Source organism: Pyrgilauda ruficollis, unplaced genomic scaffold (genome assembly GCF_017590135.1).
Source record: "Pyrgilauda ruficollis isolate IOZ18807 unplaced genomic scaffold, ASM1759013v1 scaffold43, whole genome shotgun sequence".
NCBI classification, from domain to species: domain Eukaryota; kingdom Metazoa; phylum Chordata; class Aves; order Passeriformes; family Passeridae; genus Pyrgilauda; species Pyrgilauda ruficollis.
The window spans coordinates 5,940,579-5,961,610 of NW_024525823.1; the positions used below are offsets into that span (position 1 = coordinate 5,940,579).

The window sequence follows — 21,032 nt, forward strand, 5'->3', positions numbered from 1 at the left end:
ATATGATCACCCTGGTTAATATGCATCTTTTCTAAGGTAATCCTGCTCACAGTGAATGCTAGAGTTGTAACTTTAGGTTACAAGACTTGCTACAATTTGCTTCCCTTTTCCCCTTTGAATAGCAGAGTCTGCTCCAAGTAGTGGCCACACAAAATCATTTTTCAGAGGTTTTCATCTTCCATATGTCTATGTAAGATCTCACGAACATCTGAAATTGTTGTTTTCCACTCTCAACTCTGTTAAACTGCTTTCCACCATGATGATGAATGTTAATTAACAAGAAAAACCCTAATCCACCAAGCAGTTTTGACCCTGGATAAAGACAGCAAGTATAATTTTATTGGGCTGCAGTGATTACGTGTGTATATATATATCAAGAGTTTATCTGCATTTCTTACCAGTTCTAATTTGGTTTTGTCTCCTTTAGGTAGTTAATGCACAGCTATCATTATCAATCTTCCAAATATAATTTACTTCTCTGTTCTGCTTCAAGCTGTGGTTGGTAAGGGCCCTGTGATGGTCTGCATTTCCCTGCTGTCCAGCACACTGCTGAATGTGGCCCATGATTAAGACTCAATAAACAACCAAATAAAGGAGCAACAACCTTCCAATTTGTTCTCTGCTGGCTGCCCCACCTCCTTAAACCTCTTGGTAACAGTTGCATGCCAAACCTAATAAATAATTGCATAAACTAGTTATGAACTTGTATGTGCCTGGAGGCCTGCAACTCTGAAACACAAACCTCCCAGCTCTGCCAGAGCCACAGCTATTCTGAAAACACTCCAGTTCCCCAGCTGCCTACAGAGACACTATTGAGAATGAGAGATGCATACACTGTAAAGTATTTAAATGGGAGTATGGAGCTGTGGTGAAGCTTAATTGCTAACAAGAAACACGGAGACACTGCAGAAAAGAGGGGACAAGGGAGTCCTTTCTGGAAGGAGTAACAAAGAGAAGCCAAAACTACTTGAAATAAAAAAATGCAATCCAGCAAGGCCAGAAATACAACATACTATATAACCTGACAGATACAATCACATAAAGAACAGTGAAGAACTCCCTAAAAAGTAATTTAGAAAAGTATCTTGGAGATGTAGACATGCCAAACTGAACTTGAATGATGAATTGTTAGGGAAAAGGCAATCCCTACATGAGGACATATAAACCAAAGTCTCACCCACAATGTTTTATGAAGTAACCCCTCCTGTTGCATTCACATTTGCAAAGTCTTTGCTGGAGTGCTGTGTTCGGCTGAAACCATGGCACACCATATGCTGAGCATCTAAACAGATTCCAGGAAGAGGATGCAGAGTGATAAGAGGTCAGGAAATACAATCCACTACAGAAACTGAACACAGTGCAGATTTTTCTTTTGTTTTGATTGTTTTTAGTCTAAAGGAAAATAAAATTGGGGGGGACACAGTGTCAGTCTTTAAATGTGCAGAAGTTGGCTGTAACCTGAAGAGAACCAATTGCCTTCCAAGGCAGTGAGGGACACAAAGCAACACGTTTCAAACTCAAGAAGGGAATTCAGGTGAGACCTTTAGGTGGTGTACTCCAATGCCCTGCAAAAGCTTTTCAACAGGAAACTCAGTGAGAAGCTGGGACAGATTGCCTAGGGAGTGTGAAGGCATTTAAATACAAGGCAGACAGAAATCAGGCAGGAATAGGTACAGACACTAGTGACCTGCCATAGTGCCCATGACAGCTCAGTCATGCCCATGTCACCACCACATCCAAACACATTCAGGCATGGTACTTCTTTTTCCCAGCCTTTTTGCCCCTTGTTTATTACAGCAGCTCTGCTACAGGTTTTTCTGTTCACAGCTGCAGCCACCTGTTGGGCAGTAGAATTTGGTTTCTCTCTTCTTGCAGGAAAACCCTACCTCCTGGGACTCCAATATATAAGATGAGTTCTGAGATTGTTTTTACACAGATTTTATGTGATTTCAAGAAGAGAAGCTTCAAAAGCAGAAGTGAAGAAGACAGATTCTAAAACAGAACAAGTGCCTCCCTTCTCCCTTGCCTTTCATAAAACCATGAAACAGAGAAATGTGAAGGCCATCCAGGGACTTTACATACATAACAAAATCTACAGGAACAGCTGGTGAGAACAGAGATATATTCAAAAATCCACCACTTGCACTATGTATCTGTATTAGTTAAACTTGAGAAAATGGTTTAAAAATTTAAGCATTAAACACTTACATGTTAAAACCAAAGAAAACATTTTTAAAACTTGCCCATATATATAACATAGATGAACAAACACCTATTAACAGAGTGCCCAACATTTTATTTTCAAGTAATATGAATCTCACTAACAAAAAAAATTACTATAATTGGTACTGTTCTGGAGATTTGTTTGAATTTAAACACTGTCCTGTGGCACAGACAGATACATACCTGGGTATATAACTCTTACTAAGAGTAAATCCCCCTCCTAGGAAACCTAATGACTATTAAATGCACTTAGATGACACTGCTAGTACAGTACTGAAAAATACAACCAGAAGAGTCTGGTTTTCTTGGAGGCCTAGAAAAGGCAGTCAATGTGTCTCCCAGCTCAGTCAGTGGCTCGAATGCTGGCCCACAGCAGTGATGACTGACAACTGCAATCATCTAATGATCTTCTGCCAGCTGAAAAAAACTTATGATTGTGGTCCCAGAGCAATCTGTCCTCAATACAGCATTATCATCACAATTAAACCCCACCCCACCAGCCAAGCTCCATGAGGCAAAATGATGGGTGGGCAGATGGACAGAAATATTCCCATTCTGTAGAGGAGCATTCTCATTCTGAACAATGCTGGCATGCCAAAGTTTGACATTTATCCTCTTAGTGAGAAAAGGAGCAGCTATCACTTTTTTCTTTCAGTGGAGGACTATGCTGAAATTTCCCATTTTTTGACTACTTGGTTTAAGCAAGAATTAAACAGCTATAAAGAAGCTTTAGACCATTTTTTTTTCTGTGGAACCATTCTGTGTTTGACCCTCTACCATGAATGGTATTGGCCATTCAATCTGCACTATACAAGACAAACAAACAATGATCAAAAGACTGTGTGCAGTCAGCCTTCATTACTATTAGACATATCAAGAGGGGGGCTTTTTATTGATGCTAAAGTTCCCTGAACTATTTGTGTAAGATTTTAATAACCATCTTGATTAAGTTTTCAATCCACATCTGAAAACTCAACTCTGAGGATCAGCAAACCACTGCCATTAGAAGAGCAAACCATATCCCCAGAGCAACACCTCATCAATGTGAAGCCATGGAAAAATTTCATCCTGAATGTTTCTGTTCCTGTAGAATGAAGTTAATAATATTCACTACCTTTGAGAAATAACACTGATAAGCCTATACAAATGGGAGAAGAAAAGCTGGAAGTAGATTCCCACTGAGGAACATTAAACAGAATTCTTACTTACCTTGTGAGTAAGAGACTTAATTAAAATAGCAATGTGTTCATGCTTAATTAGTGGAGGTGAGTTATATCAGAGGAGTGAATATGAAAGTTCCAGGAGAAAGAGAAGGGAAGAAATTCTTCAGTGAGTTTTTAGAAAGAAGACAAACCCCAAGTATTTTTACTACAACATTATCATTTTAATATCTCTATATCAGCAAAGAATCTACCTACTGAGGTTCCTGAAGACTTCAACACATGTGTTTATTTAAGGTGTCTGAGTGAATGACTTTTTAAATCTTTTTTATGGCAAAAGGTATTTTTCCATTTACTGTAAAAATCAAAACTATTTTTTATTTACAATCAACAGTGCAATCATTTAAGACATGTGAGGCAATCCTTTCAGCTCCGCTAAATTCCTTAAGCTCTTGTTTAAAACCCCTGGGTGCAAAGAGGAATTCAATTCACTATAAACACTATGTTCAATGCTTACAGGTCTGTTTCAGTCCGTGCTATTTCGCCTTGTGTTTTAAGGAATTCTGAGAGAGCGTGGAATGCAGCTTGGGATTAAGTAAGCCAACTAACATCTCCCTTCACTAGAAAAATGGAAAACAAACCACTGCAAGTTCAAACAAAAGTTCTACTGAGTAAGGCACAGGAATAGTATTTCATAATGAGTTTCAGTTAAACTACTAAGCAATCACTTCTCTTGTATGCTTGAAACAAATGAACGTTTTTATAAAGTCTAGAGCATGAAGGGTCTACATATGCTTCCATTATAAGAAGCTCTCCAGCTCCCTACACACTCAACAGAAAAATAAACAATTTATTATTAAAGGCTTGGAACTATTGGATCTCAAAGCCTATACGACAATACAAAACAGAGAGTATTTTAAAAAAAAATATTTTAGTATTATTTCCCACATTGTGTGGTCAGTAGTGTGCTAATTCTTCCTAAGAGAAGTTCTGCACTCCCCTGCATCCCAAACCACACCACATTTCCATTGTTCTGCATTCTGCTAACAAAAGCTCCCAACTTCCTAAACTATGCATTAATCCCCAGTGGTATATAAGGGAATAGAGCAAAACCAGACACTTAGACCTTAAAATAGGATTTGAACTGGGTGGGTGAAGAAAGCAATGCAAAGTCTATCACTTCATCCTCTTATTTGGAAGAGAGAAATGTGGTTCCTACTCCAGATACCAAAGGAATATCTGAACTGCATTGGATAGGGCTACTTAAATTATAATGGATGTAGAAACAACTGCTATTCTGCTACTCCAGCATATGATTTCAAAGTTCAAGAGCATTTAAGGTCATCATAGAAAATCCATCTCTTGGTACTCTACCTAGATGTAAAGTCCTTGATTCTGACAACTTCCTCCCTTAGAAGGGAGTGTAATGTGGGCAAATATTTAATACACAATCTCTTAGCTTTCAAGAACTACAAGGGCCTTTAAATTAGAGTGCTACATTTTCAGTGTTTCAGTGTTTCTTCACCGACCTCCAATTAGAAGAGGTAATGGCAGACTAATGTGGTATTCGTAACAATCACATGCCAAGGGTGTAAGATACTATATTCCACAGGCAACCTGCCAATGCTGTCACAGTTGTCACTGTGATTTTGTTGATGTCCTCCAGAGAGAGACTGGTGCCTTAGTGCCAAACACTAGGTGAGATCAGAGTCAATGACTTCAATCTCCTTCCTGGGAGCTCTGAAAGAAGTGGCTCAAAGCTTACTTCCCTCCTGCAAGACAGCAGGTGTCTGCCATACTGTGGCAAGCACAAAACTGTCGTGTTTGTGACATTCCTTCTTCCCACCAATATTTCACAGAATCACAGAATATGCTTAGTTGGAAGGGACCCACAAGCATTACTGAGTCCAACTCCTAGCCCTGCAGAGGACCATCCCCAAGAGTCACACCACGTGCCAGAAAGTATTGTCCAAAGCTTCTTGAACTCTTTTTCTTCCTTACTGCAATACAAAACCTCAAGGAAATAAAAAGAATAAAATAGAAACAAACAATAAGCAACTTGTTTTCCCCAAGCATTAATTCTATCCTCCCATCCCATGAGATCAAGGCAGGATTCAAACCCCAAATACTGTGAGAAGAAAGTCCAACTCTTCAAAAATCAACCCCTTTTTGGTTGTGATGGATTCTTAGGAGAGGGATGAAAATTATGCCAAAATTACCTACTCCTCTGTAGAAAAGGGAAAAATTATTTGTCTCTGCTTAGAATCAGTTGCAAGTATGTGCCTTCAGTTCTCTGGTATGAGAGTACTTTGTCTCAGCAGATAGATTCAAAGCTACTCAACTTTTCTCCAACTTACAAAGATTTATTATTATAGAAAGTCACACTTGAGTTCTGGTCAATGGGGTTGGCATTTGGGCTGGCGCTGTGTAACACCTTCATCAGCAAAATGGACAGTGGGACTGAGAGTATCCTCAGCAAGTTTGCTGACACCAAGCTGTGCACTGCAGTGGACGTGCTGGAGGGAAGGGATGTCAACTTAAGGGACCTTGGCAGGCTTGAGAGGTGGGACTGTGTGAACCTCATGAAGTTCAACAAGGCCAAGTGCAAACTCCTGCACTTGGATCGACACAATCCCAAGCACAAATTCAGGCTAGGTGGAAGTGGACTGAGAGCAGCCCTGAGTGTCGGAGTCTCTGTGATCAAGATGACCCCGAGGTGTTAGAAAGTCTCTTTTTTCCCAGCGCTGTGACCAAAGAAGGAGTCAGGATTCCTCGGCTCTGGTTTCCAAGGTTGTTTATTTTCTCTTATCTAATACATTCTTTCTCTGACCTGCTGAGGTCTGTCTGGCAAGTTGGTTCATGGCACACTGACTGCCCTGTAGTGTTAACATTTTATACTAAGAACTACGTGTACTTTATTTACAGTAATTTTCCAATATCTATCACCTATGTTAGATGGTCTGACTCTACTCTAAACCAATCTAAAAGTGCCACCATCACACAGAAGATGGAAGCTAAGAAGGAGAAGGAGGAAGGATAGGACATGCCCAAATTCGTCCATCTTGCCTCCTGAGCCCCCATTCTAAAAACGCCAAAATTCTACTTTTTCGCCCTGTGACAAACTAACTATCATTCTACTTAAACTCTCATGGCTTGTAAATCTTCATACAAAGCTGGTACTTTTCTCCATGGGCTAAAATCAAAGGCACAGGTGTCTTTGACTCCATGCCAAGGTCTCTGAGCCCCCTGCCAGGGGCTCGAACCATCAACGGAAGCCAGAGGAAGGTCTTGGGTTCCGATACCTGAGGAGAAATACTTGGGGGTGTTGGCTGACCAGACACTCAATGTGTCCCAGCCAATGCACACTCACAGCTCAGAAAGCCAATTGTGTCCAGGGCTGCATCAAAAGAAGCATGGCCAGCAGGTCACCACTCTGGTGAGGCCCCACCTGGAGCACTGCAGCCAGCTCTGGGGTGCCCAACACATGCACTGGCATGTCAGAGCAGGCCCAGAGGGGACACATGAAAATCATCAGAGGGCTGGAGCACCCCTCCTGTGAAGACAGGCTGAGAAAGCTGGGATTGTTCAGCCTGGAGAAGGCTTTGGGGTAGCCTAATTGTGACTTTCCAGAACCTTAGAGGGACCTATAAAAGAAGCGGAGAGGAACTTTTTACAAGGGAATATTGCAATAGAAAAAAAAAGAAATGGGCTTAAACTGCAGCAGGGAAAGTCTAGATGAGAAATTATGAAAAAATTCTTTACTGTGAGAGTGGTAAGACACTGGAACAGACACTGGAACACTGGTTGCCCAAAGAAGATGTGGATGCATGATCCTCAGAAGTGTTCAAGGCCAGGATGGATGGAACTTTGAGCAACCTGGTCTAGTGGAAGACGTCACTGCCCATAGCAGTGGGGTTGGAACTAAATGATTGAAATCCCTTCCAACTCAAACCATTCTTTGATTCTATGACATATATGTGGCTAAGGGGAAAAAAAACTATGTTAAGACCATCTCTATAGCCACACTGAAAAAAACCAGAGATAATTATAGTATCAGCTCTTGCATTGCTTAGCAGGTTGAGCTTACTACCGTTTTCAGAGGACACTGCTTTCCTCTGTTATTTTTATATTAATGAGGGAATCTAATGCTCATGGAATGACACCACCAGCAACAGCAAGATCCAGGAATAGCATGGGCAGGTGCTGTGCACAAGTTTCTCTGCCAGTCAATCTCAAGCCTGACTCATCGTCTCTCAGTGTTGTATTTTCCTGAAGCAGAGATTAATCACTGTGCCAAACTGTATGGTGTAAAGTTCCACTTGGAATGAGAATGACTGTAGACTAGTTTTCCCCATTAATGCCTCATAACTTGAAATCAGTACTGCAAGGGCTTGGTGACGGGAGGTAAAGACTGAGCAAGAAAAGAAAAGAATTCTTATGAAAATTACTTCACCTGCAAAAGTAATTTCTGCAAAAGAAAGGTGGAAATTCATTCCAGCCCGAAGAGAAATATCTCTTTTAAGACCTGTGCTTCTTGCATTTGTGCTGCAATATCTAAACAGCAGCTGCTTTTTTAATCAAGCTAAGTTGTAAAACGAAGTTGTGTTATGAATTTCACTTTTGCAAGAGCTAATTCAAAGTGCATCTGTCAATAGCAACATCTATTTTTGGTTCATCTCAAAGTATTTTAAGTACTGGAGGGTATTCAAAGAATGGTAAAAGGAGCCAATCAACATTTTTATTGTTGCAATTTTAACACTTAAAAGCCTACACATCAACCTTAAAGTAGGTGTGTTGTGAGCTACACCAGAAGACTGTTTATCCATGATTAAGTGTCACTGTGAGGTGCTAACATGGAGAGGCATATAAGTACATAGTTGGCAACTTTACAGAGATAAAATACTTTTATTCAAATAAGATGCTTTTATTTAAAGCAACAGTTGAGTTATTAACACAATAAATATCTTAGGGCAAGTGTTGTTTTTAAGCTCCTGCAAAATTGTTTTTTCCTCCTGTAAAGCCCATCCCAGGCTATTTCCTGAAAAAGTCTGTCATTGTGATAGATGGAAGTATGTAGGGAAGCAAAACCAAATTTCAAGAAGTGCTTGACAGAGGAAGAGTAATTAATGCAACTTAATGTATCATTTAACAAAAGTAACTAGAATAAATTTTTGATGTGTGGCAAGCATTTTAAACAGTTTGACTTCTTCATGAAGGTCATACAGTTTTTCAAGGTAAGGGCATAAGTACAAGTTAGAACACAGTAAATGAGACTGTACTTGCAGGGTGTCACACGGAGCCAATAACTTACAAACATGCTCCCACCCTGGTGCAAAAGACAGGTGTGTTGAAACAGCTCTCCCTTCAGTGCAAGTTCTTAATTTGTTCTTAGTTTGGGCTGTCAAAGTGTAAGATCTTAACCTAGGTACAAAAAAAGCAGCAGCTCTACCACAAATTTTCTTTGTGTAGTAAAGTTCATCACTAGTCTACCCTTGCACTTTACAACATATACCAAATACAGCAGATTGGATTTGAAAGACCTAAAACAGGCACTGTGGCAATTCTCCAGTTGCCATTAATTCAGGTTTCATATACACGTGACACCTTACATTTCAGTTCAAATCTTGTCCCTGTTATATTCAAAGACTTTTGAAGAACAACTCATTATAGTTTCATATATGCTACACAGCAAAGCTGGGAAGATTGCTAGTATTAGTAGGTATTTCTTCAGGTATATGAGAATAAAGACAGAACTTTGGCAGGAGACCTGCCTTTCATTAAGGACATGGATTAGGACAGTCAGCAACATTATCCTTTCCTACTGAGTAATTCTGATGGAAATTAAAATTATTAAATAGATTCTGCAGCATTGTTCATTCTCCTATAATAATCAGGGTTTGCCTACTTTCAGTATATTCCTTGCATTCCTATTTTTGATTTTTTTTTCACAATTCCCTGCAACATTGCCTGTGTTTTGAAATGGCTATGAATTCATTTAGCTTGACAGCCTGTTATACCCTACTTTGATACCCTTCCATCCCTTTTCCCTCCTCCAAGCAGAAGCACCATCAAGGCTCTAAGTGGGACCACCCAAATGGAAACAAAGACTGGAGTCCATCAGACCTGTGCAGTACTGACAGGCTCAGTTACTACAAACTTGAGCAGGCAGTCCCAGCCCTGGCCTTGATAAACAACCTTTTTCACAGCTTAGCTGAGATTCCTCCATGGATCTGAACGAAACATATCAAAAACTAATTTCCAAGAGGTTGCCATACTGCGATCATTTGCTGGTATAAGGCAAAACTGGATGACTGCTGAGCCAAGAGTGCTCTTCATAAGCACTGATCCCAGCGTCAACACACAGGTCACATTTCCCTAGAGCTGGAAGTGAGCAGAAGCTGAGTAAGGAGAAAACCAGAAACAGTGATACTGACTTCCACCACATTACAGCCTAGCAGTGAATCTCTGCCAGTGCTTTACAAAGTGAAGGTTTCCAAGAGCATAGCAACAGCATGCCTCCTCATTGAAATTATTTGTATCACTGTTCTACTTTACCTTAATTTAGCATGTAATTGATTTAAGTGTAAAATGAGATTTTATTTTTCCAGACATTTATTTTATAAAATTTGATTTACGAGAAAAATACATTACTTCTGATTTACAGCAACCTCTTCTATACCCTTTTTAATTACATGGGTATTTGTGTTTCACTATTATCCTTCTGAGTTTGACGACAGCATTACAATTGTACCAAGCTCCTTCCTAAAGAGAATGCAGTTTTCTTTGTCTTATCCAGCTCCTCCTGCCCTAAAGCTATCCTGAGGAAGTCCCTTAATGAATTTGAGTGAAGCAGCAAAAATGTATTCCCTGTGAGAACATTTCCAGGAAATTGCTCTCTACCACACTCTTATTTCTGTCTGGAGATGCAGAGACAAACAGATGGGGCTGTTTACAACCACTTCATGTACACATACTACTGCCTTTACACTTCTAGAGAATGTGCCTTGGCATATGTCAGAGGCAAAATTAAAAATAAGATATTAAGAGAAGTATCTAATCTCTTCGAAAACTTCAAGCCATGCTGTCACAAGGCTTTATGTTGCTTACCTTCTATGTAATTTCACCTTTTTGCAAGCCAAGCTTATTTAAGTTCCACTTTTGGCACTAGACTTTGTTATGCCTTTGTTTATAGAAAGAAAAAGCTTCTATTCCATTCTTACTCTTAGTCAGAAGATTAAAACATCCTACATATTAAAAAACGAATCCACCCTCCAATATTTATTCTATAAATTAAATATGCTAAGCACCCCAATATAATGACTGCTTTCCTAGAGCCATAATGATTTCTGTTGTGTCACCATCCCTGGATGTTTTTAAAAGACAAATAGATGAGCACTTAGTGACACATTTAGTGATGGACTTAGCCATATTGGGTTTATGGCTGGATTTGCTCTGAAAAGGTCTTTTTCAACCTAAATATGATTTCAATGAATTTCCACGAACTCTCTCTGCAAGTTCTATACCTGTCTTAAAAAGTCTTGACCAGGGCACAGGGGTCTTACCAAAGCTGTGTTTAGTGGGAAGATCATTTAGTACTTAAAGTGTGTATTTTGTATCATCATTTCAGTAATAATACTTGTTACGAGGTCAAAGCAGTTGTTTATGAAGAACCCTGTATTTTCCTGAACCTGTTCCATATATTCTGTAGCTTACATTGTTTTCCACTGCTAAAAGCTAATTTCTTTCAACTTCATAAACCTGAAATTTAGCTAATTCTTATACACCTTCACTATGTGTAATAGGCACCTCCAAAGGAGTCTCCACACTACTACACTGAGATACTTGTCTGAGCCTTTAGAGAACCTACAATAGTATTTCAATTCAAAACCAAAGCAGGGTTCTAAAGCAAGTCTCCCCACCAACAGCTAAGTCCAGTTATCTTGAGCTCTTGCATAGGTGGTGAGAGCAAGACAGCAGTGTTCATGTTTATTACCTGAATTGTCTGGTAAACAGAAGGATCAAATCCTTTAACAGTCACTTCTCGGAAAACTCTTGGCTCCAGTTCCTCTTTGGTCAGATCACAGTGATATATAATACCTAAAATACAGAATACAATGCAAGCTTGTCAGCTTAGTATATATCCATCATTAAAAAGACGCCAGTTTAGGTACTGTGATGGAGTCATGAATAGGAAAGGTAACTCAGCAGGGTGAAAATCAGTAGTTCTGGACACATTTTGTCATTTATTATACAATATAACACTTACATATATGCATTTCACCTAGGAGGGGTGCAAAGGCTTTTGTGCAGAAGGAGTAATTCTCATCACTCACACAAAGCCAGGGGGGCTTAAACAAAATAGGGGGAAAAAATGATTCACGTGGAGTTAGAAAGGACTTATTAAGAACAATAATGTCAGAAGAAAGAAACGTAAAGTCAAATTTAAAACACTCCCTTTTACATCCACCAGACTAATAATAAATATATCAAGAATTTCACTCATGTCAACAATTTTCTTCTTATGGTAAAATATTTGAAATTAAAATTCAAATGGCCCAGATAACTGAAAGAGCTAAACAACCACTTGAAATTGTGGCAGACTAGCACAGGTTACCTATGGAACTGAACAAAATCTGGTCTTGAGTAGCTTCTCTTACATCTTGATCTTGCAGGTTTGAAGATAACTTCACTTGAGTTGGACATATGATTTCCAAACGATTATGCATATGAGAAAACTTATGTCTATAAGTTTTAGGTTCTAGGTTGCAGGAGAGGCCGAATCACAGGGAATGCAGCTATCTAGACACTACACAGATGTGTAATTAACCAAGAATAATTCTGCATTTACACTGTAAAATGTATTTCCTATAATTCAACCCTAATAACATTTGAGTATGTGTCATACAACATGACTATCATGTTTGCACACTGGTTAACATACTAAAAAATCCTAATATTCATGCCTGTACTACAGATACATGTGATACGTAAACTAACTTGAGTGTTAATTATTCTTTTTCTCCTTTACAACAAGCTGGTCCCTGCAAAATTTGGAATGTTTATGAGGGAAAAGAACACTAAAAGATATGGCATCCTCATCCTTAAGATCTGGGATCCTCAATGTAATAAAGTTAACCAAGGTGGACAGGACTTGATTGAAATCCTGATGTATTGTGTGCATTATAGATAAATTCAGGAAATAGAAGTAATTACTACAGAGGTTATAATTATACAAATTCATACAGACTAAAACATGAAATAATGAGGAAACTTATCTGATAGCAGGGAATTGCCTCTTCAAGTAAGTGTTATAGACCAGAAAATCAGGAAGATAGAGATTGGTAAACAAATGCAGACGTAAACAAACATTTCTAGCAATTGATAAAGCCTTTTTCCATAACTGAATTAACAGGGGACTAAAAGTAGGACTACTCTAGTCTGCTGTGATTTTTTTTGCATTTACCACAAAATTACCAGCAAGCCTAATCAGGTTGATAGGTTCAAACCAGCATTAAGGCAGCATTTCCCTTAAAGATGAGAATCCAGAAAATGATGTGCAAGTTCAGTGTAAAGCCATCCAGGCAGCAACAGCAGAGCAGCTGTTTGACACACAGGCAGCTGCTCAAGATGGGCCATGTACTGGGAAACACTGCACACAGGGCAGGCAGAATTCCCACATCTTAGCAAATCACACAATGAAGAATAAGCACAGTCACAGACTGCATTTCCAGAGCAAATCAACCTAATGTTATACAAACTTGCAATTCAACCCCTGCTACTGCATCTCTTGTTCTGTTGTATTTTTAGTGTGACAGCAGTTAATATAAAAAACCATTGTAGTATTTGTAACTGTTTTGCTGGGTACTAAATAAATGCAAAACACCAGTGGTCACCTAAGCATCTGACCAGAGTGGACATCAGGGATAGCCATATTTTTCAGGGAATAATAGAAATTATTTTATGGTGTCAGCATATATGGGTTTAGAACTGCTTTACTCATTATTTCATATATATGGCTATTATTACTTTTGTTGTAGGTATTAAACACAAGTATGTTAATTTGTTTCTCATTAGAAAAAAAAAAGAATAGTCCAACCTAATACAGGTGCAAATGATATTGACAGTAAAGTAGGAATATCTAGGTTAACCAAGGATCAGCCCCATACTTTTTGTATGACTATTCCTCTGATGAGGTGAATAGAGGTTGCACACAAACTAAAATAAACCTACCTAAAAATTACCGCTCTGGTCTGCTTTTCTCATTCTTTCCTTATCCTCATACAGTCTACCTACATTTCTTACCTCCCCTTTTTCTTCCAGATTCCAGGTCACTCTGCCCCAGTTAACAGAGCTATGCCATAGTGAATTCTTTGTAGATGCTAAGGAAATCAATGAAAAGGAGAAAAATAATCTGCCTAAGCAACCAGCAGGCAGTGAGAGCAGCTATTGCTGGCCAGCTGGAAAGCCACAGGCTAAAACAGATCTGGGCTCTTCCCCTAGACATTTTTAGCAGCTACAGAGAGTCTACTGCATCAGCTGAGATAGCTGAGATGTATGGTGCAGGCCTGCAAAACTGGCGACTCCTGGGCAAGTGAACTACGAACCATCAAGCTGGACAAAGAGACAAATGCAAAAGTGTCCTCAAGCTACTCTCCAGCTGCAAGGCTGCAACAATCTGAATGTTGTTTAAAAGAGGAACTGAAAATAGATCATATTTCTGTTTATGTAAACAGTAGGACAATAGGCAATTCATCATACTTATCTGCTAAGATTGAAACCTAATTTTGATAATTTGACATAATCCTTTCTAGCAAAACCAGCAAACTTATCTAAAGTATTTTACAGCCATTTTGCAATGTAATGTTGCTGTGCTCTAACTGAAACACGCAAAAACATAGGTCAGATCCTATAAGCACATTTTTTATCCCCTTATGATAACAAAACCTTGGAAGGAGATAAAGATGCTGAAACCTATCTGCCCCTTCATATTTGAATCCCACCTTGCATTAGGTATTGATTGTTTGGGCCATAAAGAAAGAAAAAAAAAGAGTGAACAGAAAATACATTCTCTTGTCATATACTAGATTGACAACTGTGTAGAAGCCCCCTTCCTATGCAAATCCTAGAATATTTACTGTTTTGCCACACCTGTATTATGTAATGCTTTGGACAGCTCCAGCTTTGCAGGACTCTACAAAGACAATTCCTACAGCAACACCAAATACTGTAAGGACAGATAGTAAGGATGCTCAAATAAGGCTATGCATAAATGAATCATAAATTGTCAGAGAACAATTTCTGTGACTTTTATTAATGTTTTTTAAAATTGTGATTAAAAATCACATGAAACACATTAACAATTATCTTTCACTGAGTTTTTCAACTTCTTTCTTGTTGTATGAAGCAAGAACTGTGAGAATGCTACAATTTTATCTCCAGTACAAGTCAGTCTTGAGTCTTAATACAGGTTTCTCAAATACTAATACTTATTTAGGCTTGATGGATCAAAGACTGGTACATTTTTATGTGCACAATCACTGCTAACATGGGTGGAAAGCAGTTTTATACCAATATACCAAATAACTACTGAACTACAGAAAATGAGAAAGACACTGTTCTCGGGAAAAGGAACAATAACATGAGACCAAAAAATCTTACCTGGAGATAAAAAGGAAGTAAACTGGTAGAATATTTCAGTGTCTTTCTTTTGGCCACTATATCCCACAATACTACCAACTTCTAGGGGAAAAGTCTTGAGATGTGCACCAGTGGCTAGGTCATGAAGCTGCAGGATATTCTTCACATCATGCAGGTAGCATAAAACCAGGAAATTGGACCTCACACAAGCAACCCATTCTGCACAGCATGGAAAAGAAAAACAAAGCCACAGAAAATACAATTTAAAAAGGTAAGAAAGAAAACAATCCATACTCTGATTCTATGCATTTAGCATTAAATGCATACAGCAAAATTTCTGACACGCACTATTTTTAACTCTTAAATATTTGTAAATGAACCCAAAATAAAATCTGACATTCTCTGGAAATGCATTAACCATGCTGCCTAAAGTTAATTTATGCAGACAAAGGAATAAAAATTGCTTAATCAATATGTGTATGCATTTAGGATATTTATAGATCAATACTGCTCTTAAATATCACAGATTTCAATGCATAACCCAAGCAAAACATTTATCTTTGCCAGCAATACTTATGGAAAGTATCATGGACATCAAAACAATCATTATGATTTATACTCAAACTAAACTCGTAAGGAAAAGAGAGATGATCCCATATTGCACAGTGAGGTATAGAACCTAGACATTACTATTTCTCTTGGTTCTATTGCTGAAGTAATCAGGAGACTATTCTTGCAAGCAAGCCCTACGGGTGTAAGAAAAGGGTTACTCTGGGGTGATATTCTCATCATGCCATTAAAGAAGCCCACATGCTTATTCATGATGCTGATGTTGCTAAACAGCATTCTTGAGACTGTAAGGTAATAGCAGCAGGATGCAGCACAGTGAACTCAATCCAGGAACAAATCCCTCTGCAGAGGTTCATTGCCTTTATGTCTCTCCTGGCAGTCCTAGTTCTAGTCTCACCATGTTTGTGCAGCTGTGTAGGAATGAGAGCTTCTGTGCTACAGAACTTTTCCCATCCTGAGTTTGTTCCTTGGAATAATTACTAGACGTTATGTGAACCTTTATTTCATGGCATGCCAGTTTTTAAATTGGACTTAAAAAAATTAAAACCAATTAAAATATCTGGGCTGTCATTTCTAAAAATCTTTGTGGTTCTACTGACTATCTCACTTCAATCTCCATCTCTATAGCTTGTAAACTGTAGAAACTCTTTGGAGCTCCAGTTCACCCAAGATATATAATGTAACATATTTTCTCCTGTCTCCTGTGTCATTGGCTTTAGATCTCTAGTGACAAGTCTGTTTATTTACTCATACAGACAGGAGAAAAATTAAAACATCTCAACCTTGCTCAATATTTCTGTCAGTTAAGAAATTATTTTGCAACAACAGTATTTTAACTTCTCATTAATTCACAAATTGAATACAAGCAAGACAAAATACAAGCAAAGTTAAAAATCAAAGAAAGTATCCTGAAGGAGGTAATGTAGGACATTTTATTTGTTGGTAAGACTAGATGAGGAGGTGATTCTCATTCTCTTCCAACTACATACATACAACTTCTTCTCTGGCAATGCAGACTGGAAATCTAAATTATGGGCAAAATACCAGTGTTGGGAAATGGCTTTTTTTAATCTGTTGGAAGCAAAGAATTAGGAGATGAACCAAATGAGCAAGAAATTTTAGGTAGGACAGACAGGGGTACAATTTAATGCCAAAGTAGCACTGTGAGATGGAGAGTTGAATGTGACAACATTGGATGAAAAAATATCAGAGCATAAGCATATACAAATTGATGGAATTTCAGTTTTATGCCATTTTATGTTATTCATATCTTAACAGCTCTTTCTAGTTTCCTCAAAGTCCTATAAAGCCAAATAATTTGAATTCACAGAGTTGTAAAGAAGACAGTTAAATGCATCTTTGCATATTCAAATTCCAGAATAAAAATTCTGACTTGTATGTTGTGCCCCTTTCATTAAGGGTAAGAAGTTTTTGGAATTGAAGGTCAAAGCTCATCATTTTGAAAGCATCATATATGCTTTCATATGGAGTTCAGGTCTGTCATGACCCCCTGGAGCTCAAAGACCTTTAAATCCTTTTAGCTTGTTTCTGAAGGACCCGTGAAATGTAATACTTGTCTTTCTAGACATGTGAAATCATGCTTCATAAACACCTAAATAAAGCTTTACTACTCCCCTCTTCCCAAACACCACCATTCATAATTTTTTTTACCCTCAAACTTTCCAACACCCTCATGAGCTTCTAGTCTAAATTTGGGAATTTTCTAACCAAAGCCCTAGAGAACACTAACTGAAATTTTAGCCATGACCTGAAATAATAAGGTACAGCATAACATAACACTGTTTATAAATTAGTAATCAATGTGTAATTTTAGCTCTAGTGTGGCTAAAATTTCTTAAGTGAAGCTGGAGAACACAATAAACATTGTAAGTTAATAGTTCTATTCAATTACATATTTTGAAATAGAGAATCAGTCTTGGCTGTATACACAAGGAGACTATGTAGTAATTTAAAATATTTTTTACACTGTCACTGCACAAATTTTCCACAATTTTTATGTGGTTTACGAAATTCATACAAAATATGAATTTAAAAGTTAGCATCCCAAATGCAACACACTTTTTTTGCATGCAGAATTATTGCCTCTGCAATGAGCAGGAGATCCCATGAACTCCACTGGTATTCTTAACAACATCTATAATTAAAATGTCTAGTTTTACTCTCAAAATTTCTTGAAAAAAGTTTCACAAAATGGATTATAAACACTCTCAGGTCAACTTCGAATGTATATAATATACAGCTTTGCCTCAACAAAAACAAATAAGGAATTTTTATTTTAAAATTACGTTGCGGTGATGCTTTAATTCCTCACTAATTATTTGATTAAACAATTCAGTTTAATGGATTTTTTCTTCAAGAACTGATGCTCATTATTACTTTGACTTACATATTTATGAAGAGGCATTACTCTTTTTATTAGAAAGATTCAATTGCCCAGGAGAAAGGCTGCTGGCTTATGTGGGGATTTCTGCTACTAAGGAACTTGCCTAGGAAGCAGCAATATCAACTCTCCATCACCTCTCTGGTTTACAAATCAGATGCTTTCAGGTGGAGATAACAGATGAGAAGCAAAATGTTTTGAAAACATTCCATGGAATTCAGGAACACAGCTTCTGTGTACAGTACCTGTATTATAACTGGGTTTGGTGCATTGCTAACTGCCTCCAAAACTTACAGTAATGCCAGCTACAAAGAAATGCAAAAATCAAAATAGAGCAAAACATTGAAGCAGACTTGAAAGACCAGAAGAAAAAGAAGACACTAATAACCAACACTTATATATACAGCAAGTTAAAATAATGCTGAATTATTAACAAGAGCTATTTTTTGACTGCAAGCTTTAACTTGAGTCTCTGTTATTCCCATGCTCAGCACGGAGAACCACAGCTACTGTTGGGCATGTTGCATTAGCAGCCAATCTTTTGGTTTTGCTGGTGCAGTGCAGGATGCACCCTGCATGCCTCTGTATTTCCTAGGAACTTCGGAGACTGTGTGATTTCAAATCTCCTGTCTAAGCCTGACACCACTGCTGTAGGCACCCTTTAAAGACAAATGGAGAGAAGAAATAAGCACCTTTAGAGTGCAAATGAGCCATTTATTTTGGATACCTCATTCTGGGATACTGTGAATTGCTTTCAAACACACAAGTGATGGTTTTTAAAAAGCTAACTATCCAAAACCTCACCAATGTATAGGTCAATTTATTTTCAGTTAATACCAATGAACAGAGCAGTTACTCCCCTGGATACACCTACATTTATCAACCTACCTACTTCCAACATCCATCAGGCACAGGATTTATATTACTACACAGTAAACACTAAGAGGCTGCCTCCTCCAACCTGAGCATCGTGCTTCAGGCACCACAGAAAGATGAACACACTTGGAGGCAGTCCTAAGTACTAAAAGCAAATGTGAAGAGTTATCCTTGGTACTGGCCAGGTCTCTCTGAAGAGTACAGTGACCACTTTGATGACAACAATAGGTTACACCCAATTCTTCAAGAGCTAAATTTGGGCTAGAGGAGATACAGTTCTTAATAAGGCCTAGAAAACTGAGCTCAACTGTGTCTAGAACTTCTAGTTCAACCTTCCAGAAATTCATATACTGCTACTTTCCAAAAACTCTTTTTTTCATTTTGACAGCTGTCATTAATCACAAAGCCTCTAACTTGGCACCTGCAGTGTTGCTATGAACAAGTTTTTGAACTAGTTTCAGCGAAAATCCTCACACTAAACATCTGTGCCACTAACCTTAATGACTTAAAACAGTTTTGACCTTTCCTTTCTGCAGCACTAACTACAGCATGTTAAGTGTCTGAATGTACAAACACGCTTTGACAGATGCATGCTTTGACAGATGCTGATGGAGAACACACCACGCTAAAGGAGCCAAGCAGCCACAGAGCTTCATCAGGAATTGCTGAGTTACTTGATGTGTGCTGTGCTTATGTGTCCACTCAACGCATGTATTGTTGAGTGAGAGTAATTAACGCATTTCAATGGATGGCCAAAGCTGTAGCTGCAACACAGACCTGGAAGGTCTTGGTGGTTTTTTTTGGTCATCACAGTGACCATAAACCATAAATGTCTCTACCAATGTTGATCTCAACTAGAATGACTTGTAACCATCACTCAAGGCTACTTACGAGTAGACTTGCAGGTAAAGCATGAGCAATTTACAGAATAAAACATGAATAATTCTGAAACGAGTGAGTAAATGTTGACAGGCCTTCATATATATACAAATATATGGCCCTCATACATATAAAGTATGTATCTTCTCACTGAGATCCCATCCTCAATGGCAGCCTGCCGTGTTAAAGTTAATGGGAAAGCTTCAACCGATTTCAACAAGTCAAGGATTTGGTGTTCCTTCCAGACTTTCCCTCCTGGTTTCATTATAGTGCCAAAACACAAATTTCAGCTGCAGTAACTTACCTCACCATCTCCCACACATTTATGAATTAGTTAGCAGGCTAAAGGTATAAAGAAAAATACTATTTTCCACTTGGGAATTGTAGCTGAGGGAAGGGAAGCATTTTACATGCACTGAGTTTAGGTGTGCAGATATGTACAAGGTACAGGGAGCACTGCTAGCTTTGCCTCTGCTTGTTAAATGGCCAGCTGAGATTAAGGAACTGCTCAAGATCCTCTCCTCATCTACAACACGTTCAGGAATATGTCTTATTCCTCAGCCCTCCTTACTCAGGATATCTATTCTGCTTTTCATTGCCACAAGGAAAGGGCCTGGATACTAACTGCTGTTCTCCACTTGCCCTGCTCTGGGTGCAATGGGGGGTGCCACAGTTCTCAAAATAAATCATTTAACCTTCCAAACCCAGCAGGTTTATCCCGTGCCTTAGAACTAGGGCTGCAGGTCTGTTATGGTCAGTCTGCATTTATGGGGTCATAGCTGCCTTTCAATTCAGCACACTTCTTGCAGCTATGTGGTCATTTAAAGCACAAGTTCAATGTCAGATGTGAATCTGTCCTGTGGTTTTATTTCAGGCTCCCTGAAAATTAAAACTAACACTTTATAAACAAACTCCAAAGGGAAGGAAATTAGCCTCATCACACTACAATATGCTCTGAAGCGCCCCCTTCAATTCCCTTTTAAAATAGCTGTCATTTATTTCTTCCCCTCAGTTCACAGAGTAGAGATCTAAATTTACCTCACCTCTGTGTAAAATCCCTGCTGACAGTTGTAAAATGAAGTGCGTGTACAACTTCACTGTAGGAACATGCTTGATTTTTCTGCTTATTTCCCAAATTCTCTCACTTATAAACAGCTCTTGAAAAAGAAAGGGTCAAAGCCAATAAAAAGTCTATCTTAAAGAATATGTTGAGGAAACCAAAAGACATTCACATCATCATGTAGGCATGTGTTTTTATTTCTTGGTTAGATTGTATTAGCTGTAGC

General features: G+C 38.4%; 1 protein-coding gene across 1 annotated transcript in view; it reads right to left on the reverse strand.

The window, feature by feature from the left end:
- LOC121359247 (prolyl endopeptidase) overlaps positions 1-21,032 on the reverse strand; it is an 84,645-nt gene that overhangs the window by 22,753 nt on the left and 40,860 nt on the right. Inside the window, exons 9-10 of the mRNA XM_041478062.1 lie at positions 15,042-15,239; positions 11,377-11,480 (exon numbers count right to left, since the gene is read on the reverse strand). Of these exons, the coding sequence (XP_041333996.1) occupies positions 11,377-11,480; positions 15,042-15,239 (302 nt within the window). The remainder of the gene's footprint in view (positions 1-11,376; positions 11,481-15,041; positions 15,240-21,032) is intronic.